This window comes from Perognathus longimembris, chromosome 4, assembly GCF_023159225.1.
Source record: "Perognathus longimembris pacificus isolate PPM17 chromosome 4, ASM2315922v1, whole genome shotgun sequence".
NCBI classification, from domain to species: domain Eukaryota; kingdom Metazoa; phylum Chordata; class Mammalia; order Rodentia; family Heteromyidae; genus Perognathus; species Perognathus longimembris.
Window position 1 is genome coordinate 77,780,209 of NC_063164.1, and position 22,113 is coordinate 77,802,321.

At 34.5% G+C, this 22,113-nt stretch overlaps 1 protein-coding gene across 1 annotated transcript in view; it reads left to right on the forward strand.

Annotated features, from left to right (window-relative positions):
* The first annotated feature begins 10,555 nt into the window (after nucleotides 1-10,555).
* Lrp1b (LDL receptor related protein 1B) overlaps nucleotides 10,556-22,113 on the forward strand; it is a 1,711,024-nt gene continuing 1,699,466 nt past the window's right edge. Inside the window, exon 1 of the mRNA XM_048345540.1 lies at nucleotides 10,556-10,648. Within this exon, the coding sequence (XP_048201497.1) occupies nucleotides 10,567-10,648 (82 nt within the window). The 5' untranslated portion in view covers nucleotides 10,556-10,566. The remainder of the gene's footprint in view (nucleotides 10,649-22,113) is intronic.

Genomic DNA, 22,113 nt, shown 5'->3' on the forward strand with positions numbered 1-22,113 from the left:
GCTGCCTCTGTCTTACTGCTATCAAAATGGTAAGACAAAGGACAAAGGGTAAAGCAAGGGAACAGTGAAATTCTCAAGACAGTATGATAGGAATTAACTGTACAACATGAGTTGGGGAGAAGGGAAAGTAGGAGAAAAATGAGGGAAGAGGTAACAAGTTTGACAAGAAATGTGCTCACTAACTTATGTATGTAACTGTCACCCCTCTGTACATCACCTTGACAATAACATTAATTTTTTAAAAGTCATTTGAAGTCATTCTACATAGAGAAAACACTCCATGTCACTGAAAGGTAAGTTTTCCTCCACTGAGGCACTTAATTTTTCAGGACTTTTTTCAGTTTTTAATACAGGGCTAATTTATACACAGAAGGCAGTAAAAATCAATTGTTAGTGCTAAAATATTATTTTTAATCACAACCATCAAAACAAGAAACCATCTGACTTTTTTAAAGAAGAAATTAATAGCTATCTTACAAAAATGGTTTTGGCATTGTTTTAGAATATAGATTGCAGTATAGATGGATTTCTATACTGATATAAGGAAAGACTGTGTGTGGGAAGTGCATGAGAGATTAAATGAAAATTGTAAAATATTGTAGACAAGACATAATTAGGCCCTGATGTCATGGGTATGAGTATGAAAATTATCCTTTCTGTAAATCATTCAGGATATTTTAAAGTAATATTTTCAGACCATATGAGGCCAAAGCTTTTAACAAAAGTGAGTAAAATTAGTACTGAGTGCTTTGTCCTTCAAATAATAAGCATGTGAAAAGTAAATAAAGGGAAAAAAGAGAAGCCAGTAAAAAAAATTATGATGACCTTTCTGTTATCTACTTATATCACAGTTTTTTTTAAAAAAAAACCACATCAACTACGAACTTAAAAGTAAACTAATCCAGAACTTACAAAAACTTCAGCCAGAATCTATGTGGGTCAGAGTGTAATTTTTTGTCCTACATAAAGGATGCTAATGACACTTAGAGAGATTCAAATACATCATATCAAATGTAAATTGTGTGGTATTTTAAAATATAGATCGAACTATATTCTGTCACTACTCTGTACTACTCTGTACTCTGTACTACTCTGAATAAATACTCACCCTTGGTATGAACAACGTTTTATCCAGATAAAGGAGGGTCCATAGGATATAAATGCTCAGGTCAAATGTGCCCCTTCTTCCTTCAATCTAGCCCTTTTAAATCCAGGCTGATGTAGAAAAACAACAAAATAGCTTAGAAAAAAAATCACAACCCACATGCTGTGATATTAGAAACATGCAGGTATCTGTTCCCTTTCTTTCTATTCAATGTTATTCTTAGATGCTAAGTGCGAATTTAAGAAATCTCTAAAACTCAAAGATTCCATTCTTATCTATAACAATGTTAGGGCCTGCTCTCAAAGGTATTCTATTCTCCTCTACTGAAAATTATAACTAGTAATTTATTCTTGTAAGGACAGGTCATACTTATCATAATCACAGATTTCTAGATTTATATTTTAATTGCGATTATGAATGTACACAACAATAAAAGAACAGGACAAGGTTTTACAAAATCAGAGAAGCAGTTCAGTGGTTAAAATCACATTTGCTTTTAAGGTTTTAAATAGTTATGCATGAATGACTGATTAGAGTGTTTGTATCATATAACTATTTTCATTTTAAATAATTTCAGTGCAGTAACTTTTTTTAAGCTGATTGCAACATGAACAAAATATATGAATATCCTATAGAGGGCAGTGAAGTACTGTGAACAGAATCATCTGGCTCCTGCAGTCGAGATTTTGTTCAGAAGGATACTGGAATACCCATGGGCGTATTGTCCTATTACCTTTTATATGGAGAACAAAAGTGAGTGAAACAAATGAAAATACTTTTTACACGCACATATTCCCCAATGAAAGACAAAGGGATATTAAAAGAGGAGATTAAGTGATATTTAGGTATTTTAATTTTAAAAGCATATGATAGTGTAAACAGCAGTGGTAGTTTATATTTTCCAAATTCTAAACAAAGTAGCTTCCTTGTTTAGAACTTGCTCAATGACAGATACAATTATCATTCTCTTCTTGAGACTGAAAAAGAAATAAAAAACAGTAAGCAGAATCAGGTGCCTCATTTTTTTATTCAAGATTTTAAGGCATAATAAAATAAATGACACTATTTAAGTTACTTTTGAGTAATATTCCCAGGAAGGAGTTAGTGTGTTATATGCACAGGGATGTTTTAAGAAAGATAGTTCTTGTTTTGCAGGGGGAAATATGGCAAGATGAGAGTGAGATTAACACCTCAACTATGTTGTGGGGTTTGTTTTTGTTAAATGAACTTTAATCAAATTTTAAATGAAAACTAGAAGCAATACCTGCATACAACTAAAAAAGGTGTTTTCTTTAAAAAAAAAATCAGGAAAATGTCTTCCTTAGGATTGTGGACTTGTTAAAAATGGTTTTAAAGTTATGTTCTTATTTCAATGTGGACCAGGTACAGGCACCTCCACAGCAAACATCTAAGGGCCTGATGACAGCGACTCAGATCCCCTAGCTGGCATTCAGTAGGCAACTTTCAGTTCCCTAAGGTCACTAATTTGAGATACCTCTGTGCAGATATGCGTAATATTGCTCCCCTTATGATCAGAGATGCATAAATATTTGTCCTTATAAAATTGCGTGAAAAATGTAAAATTCTTGAACACAATTTGAGAGAGAAAAAACAAAACAAAAAACAAACTCAGTTCCTATATTGTGACAGCATGTTTTTCTTTTCTTTTTCTTTTTCTTTTTTAAAATTCATTTCTTTTCATTGATTCAAGTCCTGCTGTCTTCCTCAGCATACTTGAAACTTCTATCACCGCCTCTAGAGTAGTAGAATGATTCTGAGCTCATGATTCTGAGCTAGAAAGAGCAAATTTTGCTTGGAAACTGACTCTCATAAAATATTCAGGAGTAGAGGGCAGTGGGATCTAACTGTAGAGATACGAAGAAAATCAGACACTTGCAGCTATCACAGCCGAATGACTATTGTTTCATGTCACTTGCAACTTGCAACTTGGAACCTGATTGGTTCTATAAAAGCCTTTGCCCAAAAGTGTTGTGGTGATCAGTTTTCCTTTGATTTATTTTATTGTTTGTAAAATCAGTGCTCCATAATTTTGCTGAGTTATTTTTCCTATTGTTTGATATATTTTTTGTGTAAATGTTCCAATTGCTTACCATAAATAGTTTTAATTTTAAAAATAAAAATATAGCCATGCTTTTTTATTTTTATTTTATAAGTTCTATGAATTTAGGTCAGTTTTGCAAATGGATATACTTCAGTGTGAATTTATATGCACAATACACACCCAAACATATATATGACTTTGTACATTCTCTGAATTTAGGTCTTATGTAAATATATAATTTATATGCATACATATGAACAATATACATAAATACATGCCATTACAGACACAGACTTATGCTCTCTCACACACACGGATGTGTGTGTGTGTGTGTGTGTGTGTGTGTGTTTGAAAGAACCAAAGGCATTATTCTTTGTTACTTAGTCACAAAAGAGAATGGATGAAATTAGGTTTGATATCCATGTGAAATTAAAAAATCGATATTTGTTTTACAAATTACTATATTTTTTCACAAGAAAAATATAAAGTCTAAGAAATCATATATACTATTGGTTTTTCTTGCTCAAAGATTGCTTTTCATCCTAAATTCTCTATTGTGTATGTGTGAAGAACTTTATCTTAATGCTCATCTTATGGTTGTTATGTAGTAGGATGTGCAAAATGATATGAATGGTATCTCTGGTAAGGTCTATTTACAATGCAGAATATAGCAATGAAAAGTCATAAAAGCATTTAATGGTCTTTCAACTATAATTTAACTTTGCCAGGATTCATGCATAAAATCACACATTTTCTTAAATCTTGATAAATATATCTAGGTCCGAATGTCATTATTTTTCTCCCTACAAAGAAAGGCTTGACATAAAATTAGGACATTCTGTTCTGGGCTAAAAAGATACTTTTGCATTTAAGTTTTTATGGTGATTAAAAAGTATAATTTTCATAATAGAAAAACACTTTTAGAGGGCAAGAGACATTTTCTACCTGAAGGAAATAAATTTCCACTAAGTTGAGAAATAAATAATGTTTTGAAAAAAGTGGTTCCATAGTTTATCCTATAAAGAGAATGTTTAAAGATGTAAAAATGTGTGTCTAACAAATGCCATGTAGCACACACTTCTTTATAACTTCCCTTGTTTCAGATTCAGTACCCAAGCAGAGTGGCTGACCAGCAACTCAAGAGCTGTTTTTTTTGTTTTGTTTTGTTTTCCTTTTTCTTCTCATTGTCATGATTTTTTTCTTCTCTTCAGTAGGGTGTTTTAATTTAGCATTTGATGGCAATTTCTGTTGAAGAAATATAATTACTCCATTTAGAAAACCAAAACAAACATAATCTCCCCTGAAAAATAAAAAGCAAGCCGAAATGACAAATTTTGCTTTCAAATAATCTGATTTGCACATTTGAGTAGCATCTCATCTCAATACAGTTTATGATCATCAAAGGTGATGAATGTATCTTTGACATCCCATCCCTCAGCTGCTCTGACAACTGTCTGTGCCAAGCCCCAGGCTCAGTCATTGTGTTATCCTGTTTATTTCAGATATAAGGATGTGTTCCATGACAGAAGGGCCAGTAACAGCAGATAGATGGCAGAATAAGAAGTTCAGGTGAAGAAATGGTAAATTATTTATCAGTAGGAAGGCAAAATGCCTTTGTTTGTCTTCTGCAAAAGAAAATACACACTAAACATTTTTTTAAAAATTGAGGGATAAGAAATAATGAAAAAGCTAATGGTCATATGATAAGTAAGCAAGAATATAATGGATTTAAAATATGGTATTATTAAAAAATAATGTGGATAACATTTTTGCAAAGTTCAAAAATGAAATTTCATTAGTAAAATAAATAATTAAAATAAATACACGATATGCAAGTAAAAGTTGGACAAGCCTTATTGGTGGTCCTTTTCAACTCGGGACCTCAAGTTGGCCATGTTGACACTCTCCTACCTGAGTCACACAGCCAGTCCTGATTCTTACCGAATATTTAAGAAATGGAGTCTAGCCGATTTTACTGCATGGGCTGGCATCAAAACTCAATCTTGTAGACCTCAGTTTCCATAGTAGCTAGGATTACTAGATATGAAACACCAGGTTCCCAACTTGTCAATCAAAGTGGGTACAAACTCAAAATGATGGAAAATGTATATCTTAGCACTCAACATATTTATGTATATGTCTGATTTTTTATTCCAGTTCTAATTCTAGTGAAAGTTTTGGATTTCTCTATGAATGCAGACATTTATTCTCAATATTGAACTTTATGTGCCATTCTTGTGACTTTTGACACTATGATTTCTACTACGTCATATGGAGGCAGTTCATTCACGTATAAATCATAAACAATATTTGATTTGTACCATATGCTTTTTTCAGGAAAACTGCATCTATTATTATTATTTGCTACATTTTACTCATTGAGCACATGCTGTGTGGATAGATGAACAATAGCTAGATAGAGAGATAGACAGTTTGGGGGAGTGAATGAATTCATACCTTCAACTTATTATTCTACTGACTGAAGAAAAATCTAAAGGTATATTAAAACTAGCTGCTTGAAATAGGGGGTCTAATTCTGAGAATAAAATGTGTAATGTTAGACCGGTCAACTTTTCTGGCTTTAGTTTTCTCTCATCTGTAAAATATGACAAATTAGACCACATAATTTGAATGATTCTTTCTGTTCTAACAACCTATTAAATCTCTAATTAAAACTAAGGAGCAGGAAGATGATGACCATTAGAACAGAAGTCAATGTTCCCAGGTAGAACAATGCATATTCAAGATGGATCTTGACCAGTAAGTACTGACAAGCTACCATCAGAATAATTCACTCTCTCCCAGCAACTGGTGAGACTGGTATGGATCTCATCCCAACCACAGATATGTTAGAGTCAAAAAATGCCAAAATGCTGTGGCTCAAGTGCCAGCCTTGAGCAAAAAGAAACCAGCGACAGTGCTCAGGCCCTGAGTCCAAGGCCCAGGACTGGCAAAAAATAAATAAATCTTTAAAAAAAATGCCAAAAGCAAACAAGCCTTACAACAAGCATCCAACTTGAAAATTAAAGGTTATGTCAACATGAGTAGAATTGACAAAGTCTTGATCCATTTTTGACTATTCTGTGCTACTCATGCATGCATTCCAACATGGCTGATTTTGCCATTTGATATAGTCACAAAAGCAAAACACAATTTTAACCTTGAGACTACATTATTACTATGCAAGTCCATATAAAAATAAAACAGAAAATAAAGTAGTACTTCTTTTTAAACAGTCCAATCTGTGGGATGTTGAATTAACCATTGAAGACATTTTCTTTTCCTATAGTTGTAAATTTACCAAGCAACAAGCAAAGAAACCCTAAAAGCATCACACACACACACACACACACACACACACACACACACGTTCATTGAAAGCTTCATCATTTGTCTTTTGCAAGTTATATTCACCAGAATATGTTCCTTAAAATATTTACAATGACAACTAAGCAATCTGAGACTATAGGAAGAAAAGAGAAACTTTTATTAGCTCAACTTTTACTTTCCAGACATAGCTATTTAAAGCATTAATAATGCAATAATATTCTGTGTGTTTCTCCTCTGTGTTCCCATCTCTCTGTCTCTGCGTCTGTCTGTCTCTCTCTGTGTGTCTGATTATATCTGTCTTAAGCTTCTTCTCATCTTGTGTCTGCTGTTGCCTGGCAACTTGGCAACTTTTCTGTCTGGAAAGGCAGGGTAAGATATTCCGTGGCCCTTGGAACCATAGCTGCAGAAATCCTTAGCAACCTAACTTTCTAGCTAACTCTCCTTCATACCCTTTTAAGTGAAACAGGCTGACTACCCCAATTTCCTTATATGAACTTCCTCAGGTATGTGACACAGAAGCCAATAATACCTCCTTTGTAAGGAAAACTAAATAAATAAAATAGCAGAAGTCAAATATATTTTTGGTTCAAATGTAGACAAAGTGGCTCTAATTGAGAAGTATAAGATTATCACTGACTAGTAATTAATATTCCCATGTTGTTAGACCAGAAAGGAATTGTGATTGGTTCTACTTGTTTAATTTGTCTCACTGAGAGATTTCATAGCATTCTATAGTTTGATGAATTAATTTATTTAACTTGTCAGTGTTAATAGCTCTCAGTAGAAGGAAGAAATTATAATGGGCCATAAGAACAAATACATTTTAACAATAGTTCTATCTGTTCTCTCTACACCAATAACATAGTTTATTAATTTTCATTCACCTTAAATGGAGAAATAAAAGTATTTAAACGTATTTAATTGAAAATTGAATTTGTTTCCTTTCTTTTATAATCTATTAATATCAGTTGGTCCTTCAAAATGTCCAAATAAGCTATTGAATTATGGAGTTCATTTGATCTAGACTTTTATCAACCTAACAGATAATGATTAACATAATCTCCCTTAAGATGCTGATCATTGAAATACATATTTGGAAAAAGTACCATTTGATACAAATAATTTGATGTAGAAAATTTTGTACCATTTCTTTTCAAGATGGAATGTATTTTACTATTTCTGTAAATAAATATTGATTTCTATTATTTAATTACTATTAGTAAGGGACATGATTCAGTCATTATTACTTAAAAAATTCTTCTTGATAAACACATGCATGTGTTAGTTTTACCTGAACATTGATATGTACCACAGAATTTATATTTCCACCAGACAGTTTTTCCATCAGAGAGTTTTTATAGCATTTGAATCTTCATTATGTATGTCTATTTACTTCCTTAAAATAAGGCTTCCAAATTTATTTTTAGGTAATAATTCATTGAAACTAATTCTTAGTGAAGTTAGAAATGAAAAATTATCTTTTATTAAAAGTCTGTCCAGTAGTACCCAAGAATCTACCTTTCCTACTACTTAATGTGTCATTTGTGATTTCCAATTTGACTTATGAGTACATTAAAAAATCATTTCACTTTTCTTTCATATCACGATACGGAAACAATATATATCTGATATTTTCCTATTCAAGGAAATAAAAATATCAACCAAAAGACTTAAAGGAAATCATTTTTGCCTCAGCTTATTCAACAAATAACTTATTAAGGGTCATCATATATTTATTATGTAGCATGTTTAGGATACACTGTCCCTTGGGTATTTATTTCTCTACTTATGTTTTGTGCTATCTCCCTTTTCCAAGATGAATATTGTATCCAAAGCTACTATACATACTGCAGATGAGGATGAATCATGTTACTCCACCACTACATTTTAACATTTCTGCACATGCTCAAGTTCTTTGGAGGTCTACATTGCCCACATCTGCTTTCTTAGACCTTGTACGGTATGCATAAAAGTTGATTGGTCATTATGGTATTGAAGTGGAAGAATCTGGATGCCTTTTTGCATTGAGTAGTGCCCCTCATTTTCTTGCCAATAATAAAGTAACAATGAAATCCCATTTGCCTAAGTGGGATTATGTAAGAAAGATACTGAACGGAGACATCTGTGATCTAAAAAAACACTATGTTGCACATTATTCATTATTCTACTCAGACCTTGTACTTCATCTCCTATTTCAAAGCTGAAAATTTTTGACAGGAGTTTAAGCAGGAAAACATGTTTTCATGTTATTATGAAATAATGAAAATAGCTAGAGGAAATTATATATGTGTAATGACTAGAAGAAAACAGCTTAATTCTTTTAAACGTTAGAGTCATATATTAAACAGTAAAAGATTTTATTCACCAAAGTTAACTAAATTTAAAAAATCTGGAAAATTTGGCCTTAACAGTCATATTTGTAATCAAAGTAAGTATCCAAAGGTGAATCTCATAGACTCTTGGTAGTGTTCTTCAGAAATACTTTTGCATATTATGATCCTGTGCAATTTTAATAATTTCTCTCATGGAACACCGAAGAGGTCTGGATAATTGATTCTCATAAACATCCTATCTTCCTACTTTGTTTTGTTTCTCTACTATACTTTTCTATTCTACTCATCTCTAGCCTTAAATGCTAAATGCAAACCTTTTTTACTTTTATTTGTTCTTACATAAAAATTCTTGGTATTATTATGAAAAACGAAAACCTTCAATTATTAAGGTTTCAGAGTGCAATTCCAGAGCAAATTCTGAATGGCAAGTTAGCATTTTAGATACTTGGATGATCGTGTGGTAAAGGTAAATGGCCATTCAAATACCTTACAAAATCAAGGTGGAATTCTGGTTGGATTCATCTAATGGTTTTGGGACCATCACTAGACTTAAGGGGGAGGGGAGCAAAACTGAACAGAACCAAGGAAAAACAAAAGCATCCCAAACTTTAATTAAAATGGGTCAAGGTACCCTTAAGGGTACCTTTAAAAGAGAGAAAGCCCACTTTTGAAAGAGAGAAAACGTCTGCTTAAAACGTCAGTTCCATGCTTTAATAAGTAACCAGCCTAGGGACCTAAATAACTGCATTTCTTTTCTGAAACTGGTAAGCGAATCTGGAGGTGTTTTGTTTTTTATGTCTGCTGATTCACTAAATTTTGCATCTCTGTCCCCAGGTGCTGCTCAGGATAAAAGTTAAAACTGCCATTCAAGAAAGCATCGCAAGTCTGCATCAGGGCAGGAAACCATTTCCCCATGAGAAGCTTGGTTACTTGGTTTGTCTTTTCCTTCCTAAGAAGGAAGCGCCTTTCCATGGAGCGAAGGTATCAAATCCGCTTTGCCAAGGAGCAGCCTCAGTCTTTTAGCCGATAATTCTCTGCTGGCTGTTACAGGCAGAGCGTTCCAAGCGCCTGGCTGGCTCCGCCGATTGCAGAAGTCTGTGCCCTCCCCCCCCACCCCCCCCACCCCCGCCGTCTCTAAAGACCCAAATCCCTACAGAAGCAGCTCCGAGTTACTTTCCTCTTCAAGGAGACTGAAATAATTGTGATTGGTGGCGTCCTCAGTTTGCGATGGTATTTTCCTGTTGGGTTCAACGTCTCTTCCTAAGTAATAGATGTGATTTATGTGGACGAGGAAGGGGTGTGTGGTGAACTTGGTGATTAATCAGTGGATTCCCATCCGCTGGCATCTCACGGCCCCTCTTGTGTGATGTAAGATCAGACGTACCCTGCATTGAAAAGTCAAGACACAGGAGCGGCTCGCTCGCGCTCACACTCTCTCCACCCCCGCCCCCTCTCTTTCTCTCTCTCTCTCTTTCTCCTCTATCCTCTCTCTCCTTCCCGCACGCACGCATCAGAACACCTTCCACAGCCTGCTCCAGGCAGAAGAAGGCGGACTAGCTGGACTCATTGAGCCGAAGAATTTCCAGTGACATTTGTAAATGACGCCGCTCCGATCAGGACTCGGAGCCGTCGCCGCCGCCACCACCACCGCCACCCCTACCACCACCTCCACCGCCGCCAGGCGGAAGGTGCCGCGGAGCGGTCTCCAGCGCAGCCTTCCTGGCCGGCCAACCACCATGTCCGAGTTTCTCCTCGCCTTACTTACTCTCTCGGGATTATTGCCTATTGCCAAGGTGCTGGCTGTGGGAGCTGATCAAGGTAAGGAGAACGACCCCCTCCCGTCCTGTCCTTCCCACCCTCCTTGCTTCGCCTTCCCGCCGCTTGATGCTTGCGGATAAGTGAGTGCGAAACTTAAGTCCTTGCAGCTCTCCTGGACTGTTTTTTGTTTTTTTTTGGCCACTCTGCGCAGGCCTCCTGGGGGCTGAGAAGTGGGGTGGGGAATTTGGGAATCTGATGCCAGAGGGAGGCTGAGCACCCTTGCAGTTTTCCTCCCCATTTGGCGATGTATGGTCCAGATTTTGTCCCCTTCGGGGTGTGTTTGGACTTCACTATGTGCGCTCTGCTTGCGCACCCAAAGCGCTGCAGATGCTGGGATCCCAAATCTCGTTGCCTCTGCTCTGACTCTCCACTGCGAGCTTTTTGGGGCTCTGAATTCTTCTCCGTAAGCGAGTCCGTGCTCAACTTATATACAGGGTTCCCTTCTTTACCCACGGCTGTGGAGAGCTTTAGAGATCCAGCTCTATCCTGATTCATGCTGGTTGTCCCTTTCTAGGGCAGACTGGGGTGAGATTCAAGTCATTCATTCTTCCCCTGAGAAGCTCTTTTAAAGGATCTTCTGGGTACAAACACCTGCTTGAACTTCATCCCCTCCTCCCCATTGGAAAGCTTTGAGACCCAGCCAGTGGATAGCCTTGCTCCCACCTGGCTCCTTCTCTTGTATTTTTTTTTCCCAAGTAGCCAATGCATGGTAGAAGTTTTGAAGAAAATGAGAATGGAGAGAAGAGAAGGGATACGGTGGCAGTTATTATAATCCTTCATTCTGTGAACTTTTGACCTGGAAAATAAGGAATCCATGTGCAAGTTTCATAATCTTTGACCACAGTTGCATGATTTTTTTTTAAGAACTAGGAAAATAGGAGCTGAATATTTGGGACACTAGTACCAGGCTTGCAATGGTTAACTGCTTAAAGAGAAATCAGTAAAATGTTCAATAATAAAATGAGCTCATATTGACGAATATAGTTCAGCACTTCGGTTTATCTAGGGAAAAAGAAAAGAGACAGAAAATAATATTCAAATACCAGTGCCAAGCAAACTACATAAAATGTTGCACTGTAAGATCCAGTGACTGTGTTTATGGCAAGAAAATTTTACATTGACTAAAAATGATTGTTGATTCAATATAGGAAAGAACAGGAAGAAGAATCGTGATGCTTCTATTCAAGTTGCTATAAGATGGCAGGCATCTAGCATCTAGCATGCCCACATGTGCCATCCCACTTACCTGTAGTAGACAAATATGTATTTATTTAGAAATTTTGACAATTATTAGTGATAATCATTAATACATAACATTGCCATCGATTCATGTAGCATCTGAACTAGCTTAAGTTACCTTGAAGTTGGCATGGAATAGTTGAAACTATGCTGATAAAATGGCAGCACGTAGCTCTACCTTGAAATGTTGCCTTTGATCTGGAACAATCAGCTCTCAAACTTTCTTAGGAAGCATTTTTGAAGGTGGACAGGAGAAGATGAACAGAAGGAAACTTTTCACCCCAGTGTGCTAGCTAAATATATTGACACTAGAAGACTATTGCTATTGAGCTTTCTCTGGTAGAGTTCCCAATCAGGAGAAATTTGACCTCTTCTAGATTTAAGTCCTCAGGGCCTCTCTGTGTGTGTTTAGGAAGGACACTGTTCTATGACCGAATGCCTAAAGAGAATTTTCGGGACAGTAAAGAGTTAAACATCAACATCCTCAACTTTGTAATGTAAGACATTAAATAAGTCCCTTAAAGGGTTATATGTATGCCAATTAGTTCCACATAGGACAGGGGTTTCTAAACTATAAGCAGGTCATATCTAACACATTTAGCATTCGTTGTTGTTGTAAGAATTTTTCTTACGAAAAACATCATTATCAGAAGAGCTTTGTCAGGTAGCATAAGGACAAATTTTTGTCGATTAACACTTTACCACTCTATATTCAGTTAACTTGAATTTCGAAACTGAAAAATATAGCAAAAGTTGGCATGAGTTAACTATCAAAATTGAAAAGACTGGGCCTCACTTGGAGAAAAAAAGAAAGAAGAAAGAAATCTTATTAAAAGTTTTAAAAGTAAGTATGGCTGCTTTATGACAAACTTCCCCCACAGACATGTTCAAACAGAAGATATGAGAATTTAAACTCAAGAAAGAGGTTAATGAGATGTAAAGTTTTACTCATGCTTATGACAATTGTCCTTGGAGAATAGAATGCTCATGTGAAAACACTGGTATGTTATGCAGTGAAAGAGCTAGCTTTATGCCAAAATATGTGAAATCATCTTTAGCGTCTCCAAATACTTATTAGGGAATGGGTACTTTCCTAAACTGTCTGGAAAAGAAAAGCAATGTTTGTATCATCTGTGCTGCCTTGCTTTTGTGAGTGTTGCAAGTATAAGCTCATATGTGTAACTTACATAACTTGTATGTTTGATGTCCAATCCAAATACATTTACTTTTCTTTGAATTCCATTCTGTTTATTTTCCTAGGTTCTAATGATTAGTAATACTTTAAACTAAGGTAAATGTCACTTATTATTGAATTTCATCATGACTGAAAAGTAAAGCATCTCTGTAAGTCCAAAGTACAGAATAAATCAGATTTATTAAATCAACTAAGTTTTCCTCTATAATATCATATCAAACTACTGTCTATTAAGGACTGAATTGTCAAACTTTCTGAAAAGAAATGAAATTGAATATGTGGGAGGTGGAGATGTATTTCCAAATACTAAAGTTCATGTTCTTATTGTTGTTTTAGTGTGTCTGAATATAAACCATCTGAAAATGGCAATCATATGTATGTCAAAATGTTGTTTTCTTCTTCCCGCAAAGAGTAATAAAGCCAATTTATGCCTCTTTACATTCAATAAAGCACCAAGAAAGTTTTATTTTGATGTCTCTAATCTTTTAATCTCTTAATCTTTTCACCTGCCTCCAATTCAAATTAAAAGTGGGTAATAAAGAAAGGGTCCAATGGAAAATATAAATAAAAATTTAAATATTTTAAAACTCTAAGAAAGAATGACATTTACAGAAAACAGAAGCAGAAAGGGAAGAAATGTGGAGAGTAACCCCCCCCCAAATAAACTTGAAGAGCTCCAATAAGTTTCTTTTTATAACATTTCTTAAATATATTATTACTGTTATTATTAAGGTATTGCACAAAGGGGTTTCAAGTTTCATTAGTAAAATAATGAGTATGTCTCTTTTTGGACAATGCCACATCTTATTTTGCTTTCTCCCTCCTGTCCCAGAGCTTCTTGAATAGGATATTAAACTTTAGACAAAATGATAGTTTCTTAAAATAAATGGTTTCTATTAATTCCAGAGAGTCTTGTGAAAATACTTGTAATATAAAATAAAAGAAACTCCCATCAATATAATTGATCATAATTAATCCTTTAAGAATGAAAGAATGTGTGGTGAATATTGCAGAAAGCTTACATATTAACTGTTTTATAATTATTCTGATGTAGGGTTTTATCTTTTATATGTAAGTGAATGTGAAATAAATATTAGAAAGACTGTTTGCTGAGTGATATTATTAATATATCCTTAGAAATATAATTCTCTAAGTGATACTTACCAGTCAGGGTAGAGATGTGATAGTCAGAGTTGAGTTTGTAAGTGTATTGAATCCAGGACATTGAATAGTTGCTAGTTGTCTAGGCCATTTTGTCAGAGCTTAGAGCATGCAACAGAGTTAGATGCATTTAAAGTAATCATTAAGTTAACAAGACTTGGTCTCTTACTACAATTAGAATGTTGTAGGATCTCTGTCTTTTCAGTCCATTTTGGACATAAATTCAAGCACTCTTTTTCTGTATTTGTATTCATAGCTTTCACTTCTTACAATGAGATATAGCCTCTTGAATCTTCATCTCCTTCTTGGTGATAAGATTCTGTGTAGTAAAATGTACTAATCATACCTAGTGATAATTTCTCTATTACTCTGGCTGTCTGTCAAAACAATTCTTATACAAAAGAAACACTTGTCTTCATTCCAGATAAGTACATTCAAAGAAAGTAGAATTAATACTAAAAGTTAAATATACTTGTACTAACATGATGTCATTAGTCAAACTAATTTTGTAGTAACTAGAATCTGCCTTGATGTTACATTTATATATCTTTCCTTAAATGCCTGTAAAATACCGATTCATTCTGAAAATTAAATTATTAGTAAAACATTTATTTTTCACAGCTCCAGACAAAACATTTTTATCTGTGTAATTATTGAAAATACAGAAGAATGAAGTGAAATTGCTTTTGAAATATATGTTAACTGAGTTTTTATATAACAAATATTATGTTACAACATAATTGATGGTAGAAGAAATGTAATATATCAAAATACATTTGCTATATTTTTTACCTTGTTGTGAGGATGGAACTTGGAAAAGAGTGCTAAATAAGCCTGTACTCCACTGAACCACATTCTCCTTAGTCATATATATTTGTCTTTGAATTGGCTATAATAGTTACACACCTAATGCTTGCATTAGAAATAATTTTAGTAACTGGAATTATAGAGAAAACTAAAGCAAAATGTCTAGTTATCTCCTTATGAGTTAATGGGAATATATTTTCTATCAGAAAATAGTTATTTTTACACTGGGTAAGCCTAAATAAATCTAGCTCCACAAAATTAACAAATAAAATTTGTATTTCATTCTTAAATTTATGAGAATGATGACAATAAATGATTTTGTCTTATTGTTTTGAAAAAACAAATAATGATGTTTCAAGTTTATTTGTGGCTATGGAAAAATAAATGAACTAGACAAAAAATCTGTCTTTATTGAGATGTTGTGCTTTTTTATTGGAATCATTCTTTTAAAGTTTAACCTCTATAACAAACCATTGGCTAAATAATGAGAAATCTCTGCAGGGTTGGGGAACATTTATCAGCTCTTTTTACAAAAGAGATGTTTAAAAGTAATTAGTTTCTTGAAGAAATTCAGATGTTTAAGCATCAAGGAACGCAAAATAGAAATCTCTATAATACTAAACTGAGCTGTTAAAATGTCTAAGCATGTATGTGAAAATGGATTAATGGAGCTTGCTGAGACTGGGGAAGTGAAGTGGACAAGAGAGGAGAGTAGCAAGGGAGTGACTGATCAGGATTCATTGTGCATATAAATGGACATTTTAAAAGGAAATTCCCTTGTACAACTTAGTGATGCTAATAAAATAAACAATCACTAGCATACAACAATAAGTTAGTTTGGGGACTAATTCCCATGTATGTCAATGAGAATATGTATCCAAACTCTTTTGAAATGTATCAGGCTAACAATGTTGATGTGGCCATCTGGTTTTTCTGTGCTGTTTCATTTAAATAACACATCGATGAAATTAAGTAAAATAAACTCTCTATGTTAGAAAAGATGGACTGAATGCATCCATAGATTTTTGCCATGTAGCAGAATCAGCATTTTTAGGCCTTCATATTTTGTATACCTTTTTCTGTAAGAATTTTTTCTACCATGACTTGCCTTCCTAATTTTAGACCTGTTTTCTCCTCATAAATGATTTGGTGGCCTCCCTTTTTCCCCTTGGCATATCTATAAGGGCAAGTTAGAAAGTATGTATTATTTATTGCTGTGCTGAATTCAGTGATATCAAGTAGATTCTCTCTCTCTCTTTGTCTCTCTCTCTCTCTCTCTCTCTCTCTCTCTCTCTCTCTCTCTCTCTCTCTCTCTCTCTCTCTCGCCTAAATTGTGGACTTGGTCTATTTCTATACACAAACTAAATGATTTTGATGACATTTTGAAACTAAATTAATGGATGAAATTATTTAACAACTAAGTAAAAATCTAAACTATTGAATAATAATCAGAAGATGCAGTTGCTGAATTATGATATACTATCAATTTATGAGGTTTGTCTGAAAAAATCCCAAAGTAATTCTAAATATAAACCATTTTCAAGGTATCACTACTAACATAAATGAAAAAAAGTTTATATATAATATACTCTTGCCATAGAATCATTTTTAATTTAATTTTATTAGAGGTAAGCCTAAATAGTCTCATATGTGGGAGCTTCTGATAAAATGAATACTGTTGCACTTGAATTGTTTATAGAAATCAGGTTTTTACCCCGTGGGCATGTTAAGAAAGTACATTTCACAAAGGATTTCTTCTAACTTTAAGAAAAATAGAAAAACACTTAAAAATCTAGAAGTCAGGCTATGTTACTTGGATAAGATACCAGTATTACACTTTATCTTAAAGTATATTCTTATTAACCATTAGACATCTCTTCCCAGAGTTACCTGTGCCTCATTGTCCTGACTGGCTTAGCTTTAAGACCAAAGACAGGGATTGTGCAACATGATCTTATTTCAGTCAAAAGAATATGTTTCTTCTTTAGGAAGATCAAGGTACCACAGACCATCACTTGTTTTATTCTTACAATCAATAGGATATTCCTTCCTAACTTTTCTTCATTGCATTGACTTCTCTCAAGACATCCAAGACAGCTTAACTTTAGGAATATGAATGCATAATTCCTTAAGAATTTTTCTACCGCTGAGTTTTTCTTTAACGACATTTGTCATTTTAGCTTTTTCTTCTTAGCTTTTGAAAAGAACTAAAGTGAAGGAGGGGAACATGGAAGAAGGGAAATGAGACTTAGGTGTGATTGCTTTGAGAACTCTTTGGCTATTTTAAACTATTTCACAAAAAGAAAAAAAAAACTGAAGATATTATGCCAACAACAGAAGTGTGTTTAGGAAGATCAATATCTTTAGAAATTAAGTTCTGTAAGAAGAGGCAGGACAATGATGCTAAGAGAGAACTTTGACATTTACTGTATTTCTCCCTTTACCAATGCAGATTGAGTATCAAAGGCAATCAGGAGTCTCAAACTTTGGCTCAAATGTAAGTTTTAAAGATTTAAAAAGAGAGAAAAAAAGAGAGAAGTTTTATCTTGCTAAATTATTGTGTACATTTTCCAAAGCTTTTCATGTTATATTTTCTTGGCAGAAAACTGCTAAAATAGCAAGTCTGCTTTATTGAAATATCCCCTTTTATTCAACACTATTAATTTTTAAAGCCTTTTCTCATGACTAAGCTCAGAAAGCACAACAATAACGAATTCTACTCCTGGGTGTGAGTCTTCTTTCTTCAGACGGAAGTAGCACAGGTTCACTGAGCTTTCAGATTCGGGAAAATTTTTATTAAAAGAATTACTGAGATTTGCAGATGAAATTACTAACCCAGAGGACAGGTTTCTTGTTGAGCCATTTTATGGTGATAATTATAACCCAGCAGTTATTATCTCATTTGCACAACATTGATGGCTTTAGTACAAGGTATGCTGCTTTTACAATGATATTTAGTACAGCATAAATAAGGTGAGTTTTTCACAACATGAAAAATATTAAACATTGCATAAATTTCAGAATTTAACATTTCCTTTGCTATTCTATAGCTCATCCTCTTTGCAAGTTTTCTTCCTATTATTATTTGCTAAATTAGTTTGTCAAATATTTGGAAATGAATCCAGACAGTGAAAGAATCACTATCTTGGCAGTTTTTTAACTCACTTTGCTGTTCCCATTTCAGAGAGAACATAAAGTAATAAAGAGCAGGAAGTCCATAGTTATGTTATGTGTATTTTAAATTGGGTGACTGTGAATATACCAATGAGGTTTTACAAATTTGCCTCAGCCCACTATGAAAAGAGAAATAAAGCAGTGTTCCTAAGAAACGTGTGTGCAAATACATTACATATGTCATATAAATGCAATTTATATAAATTTATGCAAATTTATATAAATGTATTAATAATCATTAATGATATATTACTAATAGCAGAAAATCCATTGCATTTCCAAGGTTGGTTAACATTTTTGTAAAGTTTCTTTTTCCTGTTGAAGTCATGTGATTTCTAAAGCAACCTTTATTATTGGTGGCTACTCCTTCATTTACTTATTTATGCAACAAAATTAAGCAAATTGTTGGTAAGCACTGCCTGAAGTATGGAGAATGAAGGAACTATATAAATGCAACTGGAGAGGATGGTCTTTTACTGTAAGAATCAACATAACATAAGCATCCAAACTGGTAAATATTTTTATACTAAGAAAAAATAAAAATAATATATGATTTGGGGAGTGGTTACTGTAATTATAATTTTTTTTGAGATGGTTACATACATGCTAACCCTACAAGACATGATGGACAATCGAAGTATTCCTAATGAGAGATGTTTGCACGCATACCTTGGAGAAAAAGTCATCAATTTTTTTTATTCTTAGAGAAACAAAGGCAATGTATGTGCCTGAATGGAGTCACATGTTCCATACAGTGAAGGAATGGGCAAACATATTTTGATAAAGCTCAATTAGATCAACTAGGGCAATGCAATCAAGTTGAATGAAGGTTTGATTTTGGCTACAACAATTAGCAATGGGATATTTGGATGTATAATTGGATATGTTGATTTTTATAATGGCAGAACTTACTTGTAAAGAGATCATGCTCACTGCTAAGTAAAGATAACAAGGGCATAGTGAATGCAGTTAAAAGGTTACAATGTGTGTCCTGGATAAAATGCTTTGGGCTTGAAAGAAAAAGTAACAGGAGAAATGGGAGCAAAGTAGAGCAGAAATTCACGTTTAATTTTGGAAGTTTTTTTGTAAGAATAAATATAATATCACTTGATATTAAGATGAGAAAGTATAAAATAAAAACTCAATATGTAATATTATGAAGGGTTAACATTCCAAATTAAACATTTACCTATTTTAGGTTATTTAAGAAGTGAATCTATTCAATTTTGCAACACCTCTTAGTGATTTCTCCAAAATATGCCTCACAATCTGAGTTACCTGATGGTTATATTTGGGCCCAGTAATGTTGCTTGTTCTTTTATTACCTTTTCACTTGCATTTCAGAATTATTCCCATCTTCCCCATTTTCATTTTGACAGGTTTTGTTTAATATGAACAACTAACTTACAAAAGCAACTTAAACCCCCAAATATTTAATTTTGGAGGTTCAGTCTACCATAGTGAATAGGCACAGAGAAGCACAGGAGTTTCCACCATTATGGCTAGGAAGCATAGAGAGAGTTAGGCAGACAGGAGTCTGGGCAGGTTATGACACACAAGATTATAATCTCAATGATACACTTCCTCCAATTTGGCTTCACCTCTCAACTTTCATTTCCAAACAATAATGCTGTCATATTATGAATCATCAAATATTGATCCATTATTTCTATTGTAACCAGAACTCTATAGTCTGTCTGTGGAAAGGCCTTAACAGATACTCTCAGATGAGTAATGTACTTTACCAACTACTAATGTCCTTTTTAATCCAGTCATACTGAAATTCAAAATTAATCATTACAAGACCAGTCTTGTACAACTGAATACTCAAACACATTACATAAAACTGTAACATTCCACCACTGGCCCCCAGTGTTAACTTAGCAATAAAAATAATTTTAGGGGCTGGGAGTATGGCCTAGTGGTAAAGTGCTTGTCTCATACACTTGAAGCCCTGGGTTCTATTCCTCAGCACCACATATATTGAAAAAGCCAGAAGTGTCACTGTGGCTCAAGTGGTAGAGTGCTAGCCTTGAGCAAAAAGAAGTGAGGGAGAATGCTGAGACCCTGAGTTCAAGCCCCAGGACTGGCAAAATAATCATCATCATAATAATAATAATAATTTTACTCCATCTCTTAGAGTCCTCATAGTTTCAACAGACTCAATAATGTCCAAAAATCCAAACACAGTCTTTTTTTCTGAGACTCAAGCAAACTCCTAGCTGTGAGTTCCTGTAAAGTCAAAATTTATGAATATATATATATTCATGATGTATTACAAAGTAAAAATTTACAATCCAAATGGAGGTTATAAGAAATATGGAATGCAAAGACTGAAGCAGAGAAGGAAAAACACTATGTCCTATAGTTCTATCTTGTTCTAACCAGCAGATGGTAGTGATGTGAGCAGCAATTGGTTTGGTCAACCCAACATCTGTGTCATTGCTGGCTGCATCTCACATGGCTTCTCTATGGAGCCTGTTCCACTTGTTTGCTGTAGCTTTCCTGGACCAATCTAACATGACCCTGGCATCTGAAACATCCTGAGTTCTCCATTTCAGCTTAGGCTTCACTCCCACAGCTTCATGCAATATACCCTCAAGGGCTCCTTTAAAGGAATCTTACTCTGTTGCATATTGGTGGGCTCCCAGGACTTTTCCTTTGAATTTTTGAAAAAAACAACAACAATAAAAAAAACACTATAATACTTTAACTCTTGCATTCTCCCACCATGAAACACCATTATGCTTTGAATGGTGCCAAGGTCTGCTACCATCTTGAGCAGCAATCGACCCCTTTGTCACACAGCTGTAGCAGTATCTGTTTGACTAAACATGGAAAAACGATCTCTTGGTGACTTTGTGCCAGAAATGAGCCCGGCAGGCACTCCCTTCACTATGGAAAGTCATTCAAATGAGCCTACAATTTCAAATCATGGTTTGCTCAATTTCTGAGCTACCCTCAAAGCCTGTTTCTTGTCACAGTGCCAAGTGCTTAGTTTCTGACAGTGATCTTTTTGAGAACCATACCCTCCTTGTCCACAAGCTTTGGGGGCCAAACTGCATATATTTATATTTTTCTGATCTGCTTTTTTTGCTCTCATTTCTCATGGGAACACCAGATAAAAGCAGTCAGCAGCATCCAGGAACAGTCTGAATACTATGCTGTCTGCAAAGTCCTTCCACCATATTGGTCTATCATCTTTAACTTATCATCCCACAATATTTTGAAACACAGGCACAAAATTTGTATACAAATTATTTCCCCAAATGTAACAGGAGTAACATCAGCCCAATTTCTAATGGAGTCTTTATTCTCCTCTGAGGTATCACAAATGCATTCTCCTGTCCAGTTTGGGCACTCCAGTTTTCTGAGCTTACACAAGCACCATCCATTAAGCTGTGCTTCGAAAATTTAGGGCTTCTCTAATCTATTTGTCGAAACTCTTGAAAATTCCTACTGAAAAGTACTTAGAGGCCAAAGAACCATTTGGTCACATTGCCACAACCAGGACCTCACTCTTTTGGGAACAATCTTTTGTTTAGTTATGTTTCTTATTGTTATTTTGGATCATGGTTTCAAAGGTGTTAGACGATCCTGCTGGGGAGTGTCTAAGGAAACAGAGTTGTTGACAGTAATTTGGGAACTGAGAAAGAGATAGGAAGTGGGCAAGATAAATAATAGCATCAAAAAACACAACCCTGATGACCTACTTTTTCAAACTAGGCCAGGACTCTTACCTTTCATCATCGTGCAGTAATTTCAACATCCTTGGATTCCATTACAATACTACTGCTTAGAGACCTTATGATCTAGTAGTTCCATCATAGACATATACCCAGAGGTGTGCTGTACTAGTCAAATAGATATTTTTAATCCAATCACAATG